The sequence below is a fragment of the Mus pahari genome, chromosome 3 (genome assembly GCF_900095145.1).
Source record: "Mus pahari chromosome 3, PAHARI_EIJ_v1.1, whole genome shotgun sequence".
In the NCBI taxonomy this organism is placed as follows: domain Eukaryota; kingdom Metazoa; phylum Chordata; class Mammalia; order Rodentia; family Muridae; genus Mus; species Mus pahari.
The window spans coordinates 111,175,881-111,194,851 of NC_034592.1; the positions used below are offsets into that span (position 1 = coordinate 111,175,881).

The 18,971-nt window shown below is 41.0% G+C and overlaps 1 protein-coding gene across 1 annotated transcript in view; it reads left to right on the top strand.

Annotated features, from left to right (window-relative positions):
- Nucleotides 1-18,971, top strand: part of Acoxl (acyl-CoA oxidase like) — a 275,388-nt gene that overhangs the window by 146,453 nt on the left and 109,964 nt on the right. The window contains exon 12 of the mRNA XM_021192778.1: nucleotides 12,308-12,397. Within this exon, the coding sequence (XP_021048437.1) occupies nucleotides 12,308-12,397 (90 nt within the window). The remainder of the gene's footprint in view (nucleotides 1-12,307; nucleotides 12,398-18,971) is intronic.

The window sequence follows — 18,971 nt, forward strand, 5'->3', positions numbered from 1 at the left end:
GTCTACTCCTCCTGGGTGTATTTGCTTCTTTTTGTTTTAGAGCATTCAGGTGTGCTGTCAAGCTGCTAGTATAAATTCTCTTTAGTTTCTTATTGGAGGCACTTAGAGCTATGAGTTTTCCTCTCACCACTGCTTTCATTGTGTCCCATAAGTTTTGGTATGATGTGTGTTCATTTTCATTAAATTCGAGAAAGTCTTTAATTTCTTTTTTTATTTCTTCCTTGACCAAGTTATCATTGAATAGAGCATTGTTCAGCTTCCATGTATATGCGTGTTTTCCGTCGTTTTTGTTGTTATTGAAGACCAGCCTTTGTCTGTGGTGATCTGATAGGAGGCATGGAATTATTTCAGTCTTCTTGTATTTGTTGAGGTTTTGTTTTGTGATTTGGGAAAGGTCAGTTTTGGGGAAAGGTACCTTGATGTGCTGAGAAGAAGGTGTATTCTTTTGCTTCAGGATAAAATGTTCTATAAATATGTTAGATCCATTTGGTTCATAACTTCTGTAAGCTTCATTGTGTCTCTATTTAGTTTCTATTTCCATGAACTGTCCATTGATGAGAGTGGGGTGTTGAAGTCTCTCACTATTATTGTGCGGGGTGCAATATGTGCTTTGAGCTTTAGTAAAGTTGCTTTTATTAATGTGGGTGCCCTTGCATTTGGAGCATAGATGTTCAGAATTGAGAGTTCAGCTTGGTAGATTTTTCCTTTGACCAGTATGAAGTGTCCTTTCTTATTCTTTTTTATCATTTTTGATTGAAAGTTGATTTTATTCAATATTAGAATGGCTACTCCAGCTTGTTTCTTGGGACCATTTGCTTGGAAAATTGTTTTCCAACCTTTTACTCTGAGGTAGTGTCTGTCTTTGTCTCCGAGGTGCATTTCCTGAATGCAGCAAAATGCTGCACCGTGTTTACATATCCAGTCTGTTAGTTTATATCTTTTTTGGGGAATTGAGTCCATTGATATTAAGAGATATTAAGGAAAAGTGATTGTTACTTCCTGTTATTTTTGTTGTTAGAGGTGGAATTATGTTTGTGTGGCTATCTTCTATTGGGTTTGTTGAAAGATTACTTTCTTGCTTTTTCTAGGGTGTAGTTTCCCTTCTTGTGTTGGTGTTTCCTATCTATTATCATTTGAAGGGCTGGATTTGTGTGGAAAGAGGTTGTGTGAATTTGGTTTTTCATGGAATATCTTGTTTTCTCCTTCTATGGTAATTGAGAGTTTTGCTGGATATAGTAGCCTGGGCTGGCATTTATGTTCTCTTAGGGTCTGTATGACATCTATCTAGAATCTCCTGGCTTTCATAGTTTCTGGCAAGAAGTCTGGTGTAATTCTGATAGGTCTGCCTTTATATGTTACTTGACCTTTTTCCCTTACTGTTTTAATCTTCTTTCTTTGTTTAGTGCATTTGGTGTTTTGATTATTATGTGACAGGAGAAATTTCTTTTCTGGTCCAGTCTATTTGGTGTTCTGTAAACTTCTTGTATGTTCATGGGCATCTCTTTCTTTAGGTTAGGGAATTTTTCTTCTATAGTTTTGTTGAAGATATTTACTGGCCCTTTAAGTTGGGAATCTTTGTTCTCTTCTATACCCATTATCCTTAGGTTTGGTCTTCTCATTGTGTCCTGGATTTCCTGGATGTTTTGGGTTAGGAGCTTTTTGCCTTTTGTATTTTGTTTGGCTTATTGTGTCAATGTTTTCTATGGTATCTTTTGCCCCTGAGATTCTCTCTTCTATCTCTTGTATTCTGTTGGTAATACTTTCATTTATGACTCTTGATCTCTTTCCTAGGTTTTCTATCTCCAGGGTTGTCTCCCTTTGTGATTTCTTTATTGTTTCTATTTCCATTTTTAGATCTTGGATGGTTTTGTTTGTTTCCTGTGTTTTTCTGTAATTCTTTAAGGGATTTTTGTGTTTCCTCTGTAAAGGCTTCTCCCTGTTTACCTGTGTTCTCCTGTATTTCTTTAAGGGAGTTATTTATGTCCTTCTTAAAGTCTTCTATCATCATCATGAGAAGTGATTTTTAAATCCAAATCTTGCTTTTCCAGTGTGATGGTGTATCCAGGACTTGCTATGGTGTGAGAATTGGGTTTTGATGATGCCAAGTAACCTTGGTTTCTGCTGCTTATGTTCTTACGTTTATCTCCTGCCCTCTGATCATCTCTTTGCTACCTGCCTTGGCTCTATCTGACTGGAGCTGGTCCCTCCTGTGATCCTTGTTATGTCAGAACTTCTCAGAGTCCAGCTGTCTCTGTGATCCTGTGATTCTGGAATCCTGTGATCCTGAGATCCTGGGTGTGTCAGAGTTCCTGGGAGTCAAGTTGCCTCTGGGACCCTGAGATCCTGGAGTGACCAAGCTCCTGGGGTCACATGATCCTGTGATCCTGGGCATGTTAGAGTGCATGAGAGTGGAGCTTCCTCTGGGTGTTGTGGGACTGTCTGCAGAATTTGCGCCTTGTGGGTTCGTTCTGAGAACACAGCTTTGTTTCTTCAGTGGCTATAAGCTATTTTCTTTTGGGGGGGGGGTCTGTTTTGATAATTTCTGTTTTTCTCTATTTTTTTCCATTTCTTTTCAGTTTCACATTTTTGCTGGCAGAACATTCTCAACCCCCATTCTCCTTTTAAATCTTGATGTATTTGTAATTGTGACTCCTCTGTCATTCCTATGGACATTTGTTTTTCTTATCCTCTGAACTTATCTGGCATTTATTATTTAGGTCATAATCTCTGTGTTCTCTTCAGTGCATCTGGTTTTCCTGTTCTGTAGATTTTTCATCATTGTATTTCTTTCCATCTTCTGGAGTTTATTTTCCTACTTACAGTATCTTTTGAAAACTTTTTGTGGTTAAGATTTTTTGCATGTGTATGTGTGGTGTGTATTGGAATGTCTGTGTGTGTTCTCAAGTGTGTGGGCACACGTGTACATGAGACTAACAGGGCTCTTTCAGCTAGTCTGGCTAGGCAGTTTGTGTCGGGTTTCCCTGTCTCCTCAGGATTCTAAGAACCCACATAAAAGCATTTTGGCTCACCCGTAATACAGGATTTGGATTACAGCCGGTCACAGGTTAGCGGGTATGCATGCAGTGTGGCTCTGGGGTCTAAATCCTGGTTCCCATCACCCATTGAATCGCTTTCCCAGCCTTCTTCCAGTGTCTTAATTTAAGGGTTATTAATTTCCTTATTGTCTCTTTTATTATAAACATTTAATGCTACAACTCCCCTTCTGAAATACTGCTTTGACATTATTAATTGTGATTTAATGTAGAAAACTATTAATTTGAAGTATATTTTAACTTCCACTATGGCTTACTGACCCACATGTTTCTTAAGTGTTTTTTAATTTCCTGATGTCTGATACTTAAAGATGGTAAGAAATGTTTGACTGTTATTAAATCTTTAATTTGTGTTATGAGCCATCTTTGCACTTGGCATTACTTACATTAATGCTGACAATAGCCATACAAGGTAGAGCTAGTCTGACCCCAGTATTGGGTATGTGGAACATGGGACACTGGGCATTTTCCCAACACCACGGACCAGCTGAGTATATAGATCTCAGGTTCAAATCCAGACCATTCAGATTAGGACTAACCATTGCATAAGCCGTCGTTGTCTCAGTTACTCTTCTTGTTGATATAATAAGAATGAATATTCTTTATTCATTTTTTTCTGCTTAATTCCTCCATAGTAAGAGAACACAGCCAGTATAGCACAGACTTTCACTGTGGCCTTGCTTGTGGTCAGTTTCCAGATCCACCTCAAAGGTTTGGATGCTATTATCTGGTGCCGTCTCCTAGGTGATCAAGCCCAAGATTTTTGGCTAATGGCATCTATAACTGTCTTAATCTCAGATTCTGATCCCATTGAAGTTCTTATTAGATGACCACACCGTTAGGGTTACCTTATCTTCCTGGTGAATTAAATCTTTGATTTGTAGATAGTAGCTCCCTTCATTCCTAATGTGCCATAAGGTAGGAGTATGGTCCAGGCCCTAGAGCTGTGGTTTGGAATTTTAGAGATCGTACTCCACTCCACCCACTGCTGGAGTGCAACTAACAAATAAATCCCCCATCATCTTGGGTGGGCACGGATGGAGGGGGGAATTCATCATCATACGTGGTGGTCTTCAGGAGGCTAGCTCATTCCAGTTGACTCTTTTGAACCTGCTGCCTGGCCTAGCCCTGGCTGCCCTCTCTGAAGTCAGGTCTGACCTTTGTTTACTCTTTGAGTATTGTTGACAGCCTGATTGGTCTGCTTTAAAGACATTTCTCTTGCATATTTGTGATGATTCCTCCTAGAACAATTTTGACAACCGTATCTATGCTACTGCATTGGCAGAGATGAATATCCCGAGCAAATCTACCTTTCTCTCCTCTGACTTGTTTTTCTTAAGTCACCATATAGTCCCGGTGACTCAGTTCAAAGGGCACTTACCAACTCGAGCCCATAGTAGCATTCTTGATAGTAGAGTTCCTTCATGGATGTCCCTTTCTCTCTGCATTCTGTGCTGCGCAGCCAGCTTCTCTCCGTCCTGTCACCTCTGCCAGTCCCCTTCCGTCTAACCTCTTGAGGTTTCTTGGAGTCTTCCCTTTCTCTGTCCCCTCAGATTGCACGTTGTGGAGTTTTAAATCCTTTCTCGAGGTGAGGACTGTTTCCATGCCAGACTTTTCACATCTCTAGATATCCCTATGTCCCACAGCCATTGAGACCAGTCCGCTGGGAAGTCACACTGGCTCTCACATTAACACAGATTTGAATGTGTTCCTTTGTGGGTCCCCTGTCCACGACTGGCCATTGCACACTGGTGGTCTCAGGGTGCAGAGGAGCAGGGGAGCAGCGAGACTGTTTTGGAGGACAGTTTGTCTATTGAAATGTTGGAGTTAGCTTATATACCTTGAGTCCTAGGCTCAAGCTATCCTCCTGCTTCTCTCTTTTGAGTAGTTAAGATTTTAGGCACATGTCACCTGCTTAGCTTTCTCTTACTGACCCTGACTCACACCAGAATTTCTATGCTTGCAGGGTGTGTGTGTGTGTGTGTCTGTCTGTCTGTCTGTCTGTTTGTCTGCATGTGCCTATGTATGTGATGGAGGCAGAGAACATCCTTGGGTGTTGTTCCTCTGTCACTGTCTACCTTTGTCCTATTAACAGCATCTCTCACTTGCCTGGCATTTGCCAAGTAGGCCAAAGATCCACCTGTCTCTGCTTCCTCAGTGGGGGAATTACAAACACACCCTGCTCTTTTGTTTGTTTCTTTGGGTTCTGGGGATCTAACCTGGGTCCAAGAGCATGCACAACAATCACTTTACTGGGGCTATCTGTTGCCCCAGTCCCATTACCACAGATTTTTAATGATCAATTTCATTTTACTGGTCTACCCACTGATTTCTGTCTTTCTAGAGGGCAGGGTAAAGTCTGATTCATTATGGACAGCCTGGTATCCACAACACAAGGCAAGCATTTGGGAACAGGATTCAAGAAGGAATATCCTCTGACCCTTGACAGTTCCTAAGTTCTGAGAATGCAATTCCCTAACAAGAGGGCTCAAAACGAGGGCAGAATGGGCCAGCTCATCATCAGCTCTATGAGACCCAGAGCACTGGATTCAGAAGCCTCGGCCCAGATGTGGCTGTCTCCAGAAGAGTTATGTTCACTCTCCATACTCTTTCCTCTTGCCTAGGAGTGAATGATGGAGGCATGCAGAAACAATATTAGCACAGTTGTAAGACAGCTCCCCTGGCTGAGGGGATCTATTCCTCTGTGTGTTTCATTGGCCCTCTCTTAATGAGTAAGTTAAGATTGATTGCATCTGTTTCTTCCTTAAATTAACAAAATTTACCCTCAGTTTGTTTAAAAAGAGGGACAAAAGCCTGTTTCTAATTTGTTCTGATACATTTATTAAATATAATCATCCACTAAAAAAATTCAGAGATGTTGAGAACAGCAGGAAAATATTAAACTTTCAAAATGCAGAGCTTGAATCATAAAACCTGTTTCATGGGCTCTCTATGAAACTCCAGTGGCATTCGCAATTAGCTGCTGAGCTGCTCGATGTAACCCAGAGGGCTGAGAGAGGGCAGCACGTCCTCCCAACATGTTCCCTCTTCTCACAGATGAGATTCTGGGCTGTGTTACCCACTCAGGCTTTTGGAGCGTGCGTTTAGTCCACATTTCTTCCCTTCATTCGCTGTTGTTTTATTAAGAGTGAAGTCAGCTAATGGAAAATATTACTTACTTTTGGAGGATGACTTTTTCTTTCCCTTACTCCCTTTTTCTTTCCCATTGCCCCTATAAACCCCACCAGGAATATAGAAACAAATGCCCTACTTGGGATGCCCAAATAGAAGGAAGAAAAACTTTTCTCTAAAACAAAGCCCTAAGGTGCTGTTGAATATCCAAGAGTAGGAATCCCTCAGACACCAAAAGATTGATTCACAATAATGTTATTGACGTATAGATATAAATTACAAACACCAATATGTAAGATCGTGAGATCTGTGTGTATGTGGACACATGGGGTATGTATGATATACCTATAGATGAAAAAAATCCTCTATAGAATAAACCGAAGCAAAGAGTACATCAAAAGATCATACACCATGACCAAGAGATACTCATTTCATCATTACAAGGATGCAAGGTTAGTTGGGTGGATGCCAATCAATAAATGTGATATCACATCACCAGAATACACAGCAACAACACAGGTCATTGTCATAGATGCAGAAGAAACAGTGCTTGTCAAAATTCAGCATCCCTTCAAAATAAAAAATCAACAAATTTAGGCATAGAAGGAAAATTACTTCTACTCAATGAAGTCAATGTGTCAGACTCATAGTTAAAACACTGTAAAGAGGAGAATTAAAAAGATTTTCCTCTATGATCTGGAATAAAAGGAGGCACCCCATTCTTACTATTTTTAGTCAGCATAGCATATAAGACTTAACTTGAACAATTAAACGAGAATAAGATGGGAAAGAAGGAAGTTAAACTGATCCTGTTTGCTGATGACAGGCTTAAAAACAAAAACCTTTAATGGAATACTTAATAAATATTTCACAGAGTTGCAAATGAATTTAATAGAGCCCCAGGACATAAAATCAACACACACAAATTAGTAGCATTTCTACATATTGATGCAAAGCGATCTGAAAAATAAAGAGAGCAATCTCAGATATTATAGCTACCAAAAATGACTAGGAATGCATTTAACTAAAGTGGTAAAATCCTCCACACCAAAACAAAACAGCAGAGCACTGGTAAAAAGCAATCGAAGAAGACAGAAAGCTGGAAATGAAGCTCATGCTCTTGAATTGGAATAATTAATATCATTAATATTGTTAAAATGTCCAAAGGACCCAGAGTGTGAGGCCCAAATTTTAGTCCTGTTCTTCGTAGAAATGCAATGAACACTACCAGAATTCATATGGCATAGAAATAAAACCTGAATAATCAAAGCAACCTTAATCAAAGTTACTAACAGCTCAGTGAGCCCCACTATATGACTGTAAATCCATAACTAAACAGCAAGGTTCTCACATCAAACCAGACAGAGACAACAGAACAGAGTGGAGAACCTAGAAATAGACTTAGGTACTTACAGTCAAATGATTTGTGACAAATGTGTGAAGGACCCATGGAAGGAAGAGAGGGCAGCTTCCTCAGCCAAGAGAAACCACACACACACACATACACACACATACACACACACACACACACTTGAATTAGATCCTCATCTTTAACTATACACAACACTTAGGTTAAAATTGATAGAGAGCTTAAAAGTGAGACCCCAAACAATAAAAACATATAGAAGAAAATACAAGCTATTCACCTAAGCAAGGATATTTCAGGACACTCCCAACAAAATGCAGGCCAAATTGATCATGTCAAATTAGGGAGTGTCTGTGTGGTAGAGGAAACAACAGAGAGATAACCCGTGGAATGGGGGAAATATTTAAGAATTACATTTTCACAAGAAGATGTCCAATGCTTAGCTTAATAGCAATAAATAAATAAGAACCCTAATTAAACATAGCAAATGAGGGCTGGAAGATGGCTTAGTGGATGAATCACTTGGCACACAAGCAAGAAGACTGGAGTTGGCATCTTCAGAACTCCTTTGAAAGCCAGGCAGTTGCCTTGGCCACCTATAATCCCAGGACCCAGGAGGCAGGAACAGCAGAATCATTGCAACAAGCTAACAGTGATATGCTGTTGTTTAAACAATAAATGTCCCCCATAGGTTCTACATGAGAACACTCGGTCCCAGTTGGTGGCACTGTTTAGGAAGATTGTAGAACCATTATGTCCTAAAGTTTAGGAGGTGAAGTGGTCATTGGGAGTGAGCTTTGAAGAATGACTATTATGGAAAATGCTGGAAGATAACAAGTGTTGGTTAGGATGTGGGAAGGGAGGGACCTTTGTATGTTGTTGCTAGGAAAGTAAGTAAATGAGTGCAGTCGTTAAGGAAAACAGAATAGAGGTTCCTCAAAAAGTTAAAACTAGTGTCATAATGTCATCTAGAAATCCCACTACTGTGCATGTGCCCAAAATAAAGAAAACCACTATATTGAAGGTATGTCTGCACTCCATGTTGATTATGACACTATTTATAACAGTCAAGGTATACAATCAATCTATGTATTCATCAATGAATGAATGATGTTTTTGTATATGTGTGTATATATAATATTACACATAAATTACTCAGTCTTAGATATTCTATTGTAATAGAAAAGGGGCCAAGAGATCCGAATCACATCTAATGACAATGTCATTTTTTAATTTTATAAGTTTTTATAATAGCCATACTTCAAAGCCCACTTCCAGTGACCACCTCACCTCCTAAACTTTATGACCTAAATGTTCTATAATCTTCCCTAAAATGCTGCCAACTGGGACCAAGTGTTCCCATATATAAGCCTATGGGGGACATTTATCATTTAAACATTTATCTTTGTATGCACATATGAATACACACATACACACACATACTGCATTTTTTGTGAATGTGTATGGCCATAGAATTAATAAAATCTTGATATTTTATGACACTGTAGACAAACCTGTAGGACATTGTGTTGAGTAGAATGATCCAGGTACAGAAAATTAAACACTGCATGATCTGACTCATGTAGAATCTAAAAAGTTCGTATCATGGAAGTGGAAGGTGGAATGGTACCTACTGGAGCTTGGGGGTAGTTAATGGGGAGGGGCAGCAAGACATTTTTGTGAAACCCTAATATTAAGGTCATAGTCTACCATGATTGGACAGTTCCCTGAGCTCCACCCAAAATGGAGAACTCCCTTTCCCAGTGAAAATTCCTCCTCCCTGTCTCACCTTATCTGAGGAGCCCAACCCCCACATCCTCTACCTTAGGAATGCCACATAGCTGTTGGTGAAACTACAAGTTCAACTTATTTTCTCCCAAGAAATTGCCTGGCAAACAACTGGAATGCCTCTCCATGCAGCGAGGATGTCTTAGTTAGGGTTTTACTTCTGCAAACAGGCACCATGACCAAAGCAACTCTTATAAAGGACAACATTTAATTGGAGCTGGTTTATAGGTTCAGAGGTTCAGTCCATTATCAAGGCGGGAGCATGGCACTATGCAGGCAGACATGGTGCAGGAGAAGCTGAGAGTTCTACATCGTCATCTGAAGGCTGCTAGGAGAAGACTGGCTTCCAGGCAGCTAGGATGAGGATCTTAAAGCCCACACCCACAATGACACACTTCCTCCAACAAGGCTACACCTACTTCAACAAGGCCACACCTCCAAATAGTGCCACTCCCTGGACCAAGCATATTCAAACACCACAGAGAGGTTCCTAGTACCTTAAGCCTCAGCAAATGCACACTCACCCTGAAAATCCCTTTCCACTCTCCAAGGTTTATATAGCCCTTATTCACCCCAAGTAAAATATATGTGCAAGCCATTTCAATAAATTCTGTCTAAAAGGGCTGTAACACTGAAATCCTTGTAGAAGGCCCCCTCCCCACAACCAAAGACCAGACTAGGAGCCTGCTGACCTACTGAACCACAACATTGGTTAAAGTTATAGAATTACAGCTAGAAAAAGGAAATGAATTTTTAAGAGATTAGTTAATAATGATACAATGTATTCTTCAAAAATGTAAAGAGTGTGAGTGTTATATGGTTTTACCACAGGAGTAATAACCATGTGAGGTGGTATGCTTGTTAATTAGCATTGTTTTATCACTGTGTGTATATACTTAAGAATATGTTGTACATGATAAAATCATATGCTACCTGCCAATTTTAGAAGTGTGTTTAAGGGACTGGAGGGATGGCATAGTGGTTAAGAGAATTTGCTGCTCTTGTAGAGGACTGGAATTTGGTTCCCAGCACTCACATGGTGGCTTATAACTGCCTGTAACTCCAGGTCAAAGGGATCCAATGCCCTCTTCTGCTTCCCTGGGTACCAGGCATGCATATGGTGCACAAGTGGACATTCAGGCTAAGCAGGCATACACATAAAATAAAAGTAAATGAATTTTTAAGAAAGAAAGAATGAAGTCCCACCGAGGGTAGGGAGTTGTTGTTTGGTTTGGTTAATGTTTTTCGGGCTGGGGCGGTGGCTCAGGAGTTCAGCCCAGTGTTCTTGTAAAGGGTACAGCTCGGTTCTCAGCACCCAGGTTGGGTGCCTCGAAACTGCCTGCAACCTGCAACTCCAGCTCCGTGGGATCCAGTCTCCTCTTCTGGCTTCTGTGGGCACCTGCTGTGGTGTATACACACACCCCCTCTCTCTCTCTCTCTCTCTCTCTCTCTCTCTCTCTCTCTCTCTCTCTCTCTCTCTCTCTCACACACACACACACACACACACCAAACAATTTTTAAAAGGAAGAAAATTGAAATAAGAAAAGCAAAAAAAAAAAAAAAAAACAGAAGAAGAAGAAGAAGGGAGGAAGGAAGGAAAGGGAGCGATCAAATGAGAGGTGAGAAAAGGAAAAAAACAGGAAATAAGACTTGAAATAAATGGAAAGAGGAAACAATAGAAGGGTGTGTGTGTGCTGGAGCGTTGTAAAGTAAATGAACAGATAGGGGAACCCAGACAAGTGGGAACTTTGACTTATACAAAACCTGAGAAATTACATAAAGGAAATGAGAAATGTAAAGCACCTGAGGGAGAAGAGAAATCCGGGTGTGAGATGTGGGAAAAGGGAAGTGAGAACTGAGAACTGAGAGGGCGGAGAGCCGGTACAGTGGATACAGCAAGCACAGCGGATTCAGAGGGTACAGCGGGTGGGAAAAGGGAAGTGAGAAATGTAAAGCATATGGAGGAGGCAAGGAACCCAGGTGTGAGCCATGGGAAAAGGGAAGTGAGAACTGAGAACTGAGAAAGGGGGTTATCCTGTACGGCGGGTATGGCCAATATGGGGGATGGAAAAGAGGAAGTGAGGATGTAAGATAAATAAGAAGGGGGTATCCAGATAAGCCAGAAATCTGAAATTTAAAAAAAAAAAAAAAAGAAAGAAAGAAAGAAAAAAGAGGAAATCAGCTGAGGAAGTGAGAAGTGTGAGAAAGGAAACAAACCAGATGAGAAAAAGGAAACAGGACAGAGGAGAGGCAGAGGCCTCGGCAGGGGGAAGCTCCCAGGCCAGAGACAGACCACACTCCCCTCCCATTTGCCTGGACCTGAACCTACATGCTCCAGGGCCAATTCTTTATGGGAGGAGACAGACAGCACTTGGGTAACTGTGAATTGCTACCTTAGAAATAGGATTTTAAGAAGTGAAAAAGAGGAAGAGGAAGAGGGGAAGGGAGGAGAGGAGGGAGAGGAAGAGACGGAAGGAGGCAGGGGGAAGACAGGAGGAGGAAGCTAGTCAAAGTGTGAGTTGACAGAGCAGAGCAGTTGGTAAGAAGATGTACAATGTCAATGTGGGATTCTTAACCTGCCTTCTGGTACTCTTCAGCGTTTAGAGGGCCAAGTTTCAGGGTGGAGGGAGGCGTTTTTCTGTTGCAGGAGTAAGCCACTAGTAGAATTCTGAAGAGTTTGAAAACAAAGAATATTGGTGTGATTAGTTGAAATCTGGTTAAAAACAAAATGACCATTTGTCAGTGTTTTACTAACAATGAAGACAATACTCAAAATTGTATGTGTGACCTCAAAGCTAATGTGATACATTGAAACTATTCTGAGTAAGAGATACAGTGTTACTTTTTTCTCTTTTTTGATCTGTGCTTTTAATTTTAAGGGAACCAGTTTCCCCATGTAATAATGACATTGCAAATTAAAACACTTTTTTTTTCTTTCTCTCCCTTCTCCCCTCCTCCTCTGCAACAGGGTTACATGATGGAAAATGGAATCTCAGGCCTGAAATGTGACACAGATGTGTTTGTAACCTTTGAAGGTGACAATGTGGTCTTGCTTCAGGTAAGGGTTAGGTTAAAATTCATTTTAAACAGCACACTTTTCGAAACCAAGAACTATCCAAAAAATCTGAAGTGTTTTGTACGTTTTATCTTTATCTGATACCTTCGTATAACTGGCAGGTGTTTTCCTCTTAGGCAGTTGAACAGGAGATTGGGGTATTTGTCTTTTAGGTCATCTTTGATGTTTAAATATGCCTTTGTAGTTTCAGAAAACCGCTAGCACATACTAAGTCAGATTTTTATACTAGCAAAGCTATTCCAATAGAGTATTCAGGTCCTCAAGATAAAACGTGAAAAACAGAATGCTAAACTCAAAAGTATGGGGTGGCCAGTCAACACAGAAATGCATATTAGGACAAATTGGGACTCATTGTTGGCGAAGGTAGAAGAGGGTTTACATGTTGCTATGGGACTATGTGTAATTCTACCCCAGGACTCTACCTTAATAATCATAAATATGGAATTAAAAAAACCACTGAAGCAATACATTCTCACCACTACATAATTTATTATAGCAATAAGTATCAATAGCAAAATGATTATGTAAATCATACTTTGACCACTCACTGGGGAATTATATATCACCTTGAAAATTGTACTTGCAAGCAGTTCTGCTTCTAACAGAAATGTAAAATGTATGGTTAGTAAAATGATATGAAATTGCACACAAGATATAATTATTGTGTTTTTAAGAGAATAACAGAGGCGGGACAACTCGGGGCATAAAGTGCTTGCTACACAGCAGTGGTCACTCAGGTCCAGAGCCCCAGAATCCATTTAAAAAGCTGGGCAGTTGTGACAGCTGCCTGTAGTCCCAGCACACAGGAGACAGATCTGACCTCCATGGGACAAAGCAGGCTGGCCTAGACAAAAGGGAGAGCTCTAGGTTCAGTGAAAGAACCTGCCTCAGTATAGACAGTGGAGAGCAATTATGAAAGACACTTGACATCAACCTCAGGCCTCCACACGCACATGTGCACTTGCACATACATGCATCTGCAACAAAACAAAAGGAACAAAACCAACAGATGAATAGTGGGGCTTGTGGTCTGTCAGTGGAAACGCCACCTCTTCTCCAGTTATCCCTCTTAATAATTCCACATCCTGGACAATACCCAGCGAACAAACAGGGTGGGACTGAAAGGGATAATAAGACACAAACCTCCTAGGGACCTTGGAACTAGAGAAATGAAAAGGCCATTACTTGTTCAGGTTTCTAAGAAGCATGGACAAAATTCATTCCAAAATGAAGGCTGTTCCCATAGCCTAATAACCAGGAACACAGTGGCCTAAGAGTGGAAAAACTTGACAATGTCTGCTTTGAATCAGTTAGGCACAAGGAAATGAGACCCTAACTATATTAGCCAGGGTTTTTCTGCTATGGACAGACACCATGACCAAGGCAACTTTTATAAGTACAACATTTCATTGGGACTGTTTTACAGGTTTAGAGGTTCAATCCACTATCTTCATTTGGGAACATGGCAGCATCCAGGCAGACATGGCACTGGAGGAGCTAAGAGTTTTACATCTTAATCCAAAGGAAGTCAGGAGCAAACTGTCCTTAGGCAACTAAGAGGAGAGTCTCAAAACCCACTCCCACAGTGACACAAGTCCTCCAACAAGGCCACACCTCCTAACAAGGCCACTCCCTAGCCAAGCATATTCAAACCACCACATTCCAATCCCAGGCTCTCATAGGCTTGAGTCTATGGACACCATACCTAGGCATAGCATAATGCAACAATACCTTTAGTACAACTTCAAAAATTTCATAGTCTATCATAGTCTCTACGAGATTAAAATTCCAAAGTTCAAAGTCTCTTCTGAAATTCATGCAATCTCTTAACTGTAATCCCTTAAGAAATCAAAATTAAAAAGCAGATCACATACTTCCAACATCACAGGATATACATTACCATTCCAAAATGTCATAGTAAGAAAATACTGGACCAAAGGGGTAAACTCCAAACTCTGCATCTCCATGTCTGATGTCCAACTCCTTTCATCTTTGCTGACTGCAACAAACTTCTTTCTCTTGGGCTGGTTCCACTCCCTATTGGCAGATTTTCTTAGCAAGTATCCCACAACTCTGTCATCTCTAACATATTGGGTTTTCCAAGACTTCTTCATCTTCAGAACTTCTTGTTCCAGTGTCTGCAATCACTACACAATCTTCTGTGTTCTCAAAAGGGTTTGTCTGGGTCCCTTCTCCAGCTCTGCCTCTGTAGCACTCTAGGCTCTGGTTAAGTCTACTCCACTGCTGCTGCTTTTCTTGGTGGTCATCCCATGGTACTGGCATCTCCAATGTACTGGGATCTTCTGCTGCAACTAGACTTCACCAATAGCCTCTCATAGACTCCCTTCATGGTGCCCAGCCTCAATTTCTTTGCATGACCCCTTGAGTCCTGGACCATCAATTCCAACTGAGGCTGCACCTTTACCGATGGCCTTCCCTGGCCTCTCACAGTGTCAAGCCTCAGCTGCTCTCCATGACACTTTTATGTCTTCAAAACCACCTATGTAACTTCCATACCTTACAAAGTCCAGCTGTACCACAAGGTATAACCTTGGCTATCTTTGGAACACAGCTTCTTTGTGCTCTCAGAAATCACTTCCTAGATGTCACCTCAGTGATGCTGGTCTCTTCTTAATCACCACTAATTTCTTCAGCTAACCAGCATTAATTGTTCCAGTAGTCACTTCTATTCTTGACTCTAAAGTCAGAGCCACATGGCCGAAGCTGTAGACTGAAGCTGGAACATGGCCCCTTGTTCTATTATATTATCACCAGCTTTCTGTTTTTCAGCTCCTTCAACTGTCTAAGCTTGGCTGTCCTGAAACTTGCTCTGCAAACTGACCTTTAACTCTCTGAGTTCTTCTGAGACTCCTGAGTTCTGGGATTAAAGGAATATACCACCATGCCAAGGCCTAAGCTTTTTCTACTTGGAACTTGCTCTGTACCAGGCTGACCTTGAACTCAGAGATCTGCTTGCCTCTGTCTACTGGGATTAAAAGTGTGTACCACCATGTCTGGGCCTAAGCTTTTCATGGCCACTATTCCTCAAGATCCAGATCAAAAGCCCATGTCTTCCAGCCTCAACATCTGGATGACAGTTGTGCTCTCCATTTCTGGATTGTAGTTCATTTCAGATCAAAAGTCCAAATGAAAACAGTAGCCAGGTCATAATAATACTTAGATATAACTATGCCTTCTTCAACTGCAAATGCATAAATGTAACTGGGTGGGATCTTGCCCCAAGGTCACCACTCCCTTAATTCCTTTTAATATCCTTGAACACAGAAGTTAGCTTCTTTCCACTTCCTGGTGCCCCTTTACTCTACCATAAATTGTATATTTTCCTTTCACAGCTTGCCACTCTTCATTAAGAATGAACTTTAGTAACCACACTGCTGTATATGTCCCATGGCTCTAGGGAGTAGGCAGCATAAAATGTACCTACCCTGAGTCATACAGGAAATTAATCTTCTGTATTCCTCTCAATGGAAGCAGAGAATACTCTAGATCTTCATTCCAAGTAGCCTATTATGTATGGAGCCTCTCTATCTACCAATCAGGTGATGTAAAGTGATGTCCACCCTGCTGTCAGCTGTGGGGATGAGGGCTAGGAGACACAGTGGTCATTTCTCAGCTTTCCATCATCATGACAAAATGCCCAAGAAGCATAATGGAAAGTAGGAAGGATTTCTACCGACTCACAGTCAGAGGTTTTAGTTCATGGACTCTTGACTTCATGCAGGGTACAAGATATAGGCTCCAAGGATCCACTCCCTTCCGTTAGATTTCACTGTATCTCCAATAGCCTATCAAATTAGGGACCCATCCATGAACTAATCCATTGATTTGTTCAGAGTCCTCATGGACCGATCACTTCCAAAGCCTCCCAACTGGCAAACAAGCCTTTAGCACATGTCCTCTGGTGGTATTTCTAGATTCAAACCACAGTTCGCATCCCTCTCATCCCCTAAAGCGGTTGATGGGGAGTTGAACCCCAGCATCACTTGGTCTCAGAAGAGTGAAATGTTGGGAAGCAGTACTCAGCTCTCTCCTTCCCTGGCCTTAGTGAGAAGTGGAGAGGCTAAGCCTCTATCTTCACCCAGCATCAATAAGGGACTTAATGAGGTGGCAGAAAACAGGACAGCTTGGCATTCTGCCTCCTCCTTTCCAGGCCAGGATAAATTAGTGGCCTGTTTTTGTTAGGACAATATTGGACGAATACAGAGGAAAGAGGAACGTACTTACACAGTAATCTTTGGAAACTCAGAATGAAGTAGGATCTCATTATAACATCTGAATAACCTGGATACAAGAATGAAAAAAGAGCCTCACTCATCCTATGACGGGCCAGGAAAATAATGAGGGAAATTAGAAATATCAACAGATGATGAAGGAAAAGAATCAGATGCTGAATTTTATGACAAGGATGTAAAAGAATCCCTGCAAAGAAATAAAAAAAAAAATAAAGGATTAAATGTCAACTATAGAACTGAATATAACAGTAACTGAAATAACAGGATTACAGAATAATCTCTGTAATATGAGAAGACCCAGAGTGGAATCAGTGAACTTGGTGACTGATCAATAGAATATAATTTTTACATTTGAGAGAAAATATAGAATACTTACCTTTATGTGTCCATCTAATATTAGTAAACAACATAACCCATTTTCCTAACCCCCCCAAAAGATTTAATTCTTACATGTGGCTAAATACTATATTATTGTGTACTGTGACATACTTAGATCAAATGTCAAATCAAAGAGGAACTTAAAAAATATATAGGACTGAGTGGCAGTGATAAGAGAACCCATTAAAACATGTGAGGCACAGATAGAGTGACCCCACGAGGGAAATGGGGTAAGTACCTGGGGCATTTTTGTGAAATATGCCCAGACCATTGGGAGTGGGGCCATGCCTGAGCAGATGGTCTTGAGTTATATTAAGAAAGCAGGCTGAGCAAGCCAAGAGAAGCAAGCCTTTAAGCAATGTTCCTTTGTGGTCTCTGTATCAGTTCCTGCCTCTAAGTCCTGCCCTGACTTCCTTTCCTTCATGATGGACTATAAGCTGTAAAGAAGAAAAAAAATCAGCCCTTTCCTCCCCACATTGTTTTTGCTAATGATGTTTATCACAGCAGTAGAAAACAAGCTAAGATTAAAAAAAAAAAAAAAAACAAAGACCAGGAAAATCAGAAAGACCCAGCCACCAGCACCAGGAACGACAGAGGATGTGTTATCAGGGAATTTGCAGCCATTGAAAGGCCAATGAGGAAGAAGCTCTGTGAATCTGACAGCTCAGGAAGAAAGGACCAATTCTTCAAAAGCCACCAAGTGTTCAAATTTATCAAAGTTAAAATAGAATAGTCACATAGTTCTATACTGTTACAGAAATTAAAATTTTAGTAATCATTTAAAAACTCCTGAAAAATAATTTGTAGGCCTGAGCTTGATTAGAAACTCCAATGATCCACTAAGGAATTTTACAAAATTTCTTCTGGAAAACAAGAGAATTCTTATTTTCACAACTTATTTCAGGAGGCTGGAATTATCCTGATACCTAAAAGACAGACAGTATAAAGGAGTCAAAACCACAGACCAATGCTACTCATCAGCTTAAACAGCAAAACTCTTAGCAAAATGTTAATAAATTAAATCTAGCAATGTGTAAAATGAAGTACATACTGCAACCTAGTGAGATTTGTTCCTGATGTGCAAAGATGTTTTAAAACTCAAAAATGAGATCAGTGCAATTCTCTTTGTCAGTGAATTAAAGGAGAGAGGCCATACAACCATATTAGTTTACACAGAAAGAGCAATTGAGCCCTGCCAGTTGGCACCAGCTCCAGGCCACCTTGGGCAAAAACTCAGTGGACAGTCCCACATCCCCAGAGGACTCTCCACACCGCAGGCACCATAACACACCCAGGATCTTAGGATTACTGGTGAGTGGAGCACAACATCTGTTCCAAACAAATCTTGACAGGCTTGTGACAGCAGGAGCAAGGATGCAGGAGATCTACCTCACCAGTGGCTCGGGTTCCTTCTGATCAGTGCTGGTATACCTTGGTATCAAACAGACCAGACAGCTCCACGGTCCCCAGAGGAGACACCACTACCAGGAGCGGTAACACGCCCACGATCTTAGGACTTCAGGATCTCAAGATACCAGGAGCTTGGTCACACCAGGATCTCAGGGTCTCAGAGGAAGCTTGACTGTCAAGAACTCTGACACACCCAGAATTTCAGGTTCACAGGATCCCAGAATCACAGGATCACAGAGAAACCTGGACTCTGAGGAGTCCTGAATCAACAGGGATTATAGGAAGGACAGGCTCCAATCAGATATATTAAGGGTAACAACACTTAAGATAATCAGATGGCAAGAGGCAAGCATAAGAACAGATGCAACAGAAACCAAGGTTACTTGGCATCATCAGAACCAAATACTCTCACCATAGTAAGTCCTGTATACACCATCACACCAGAAAAGCAAGATATGGATCTAAAGTCACCTCCCATGATGATGATGGAGGACTTTAAGAAGGAAATAAATAAC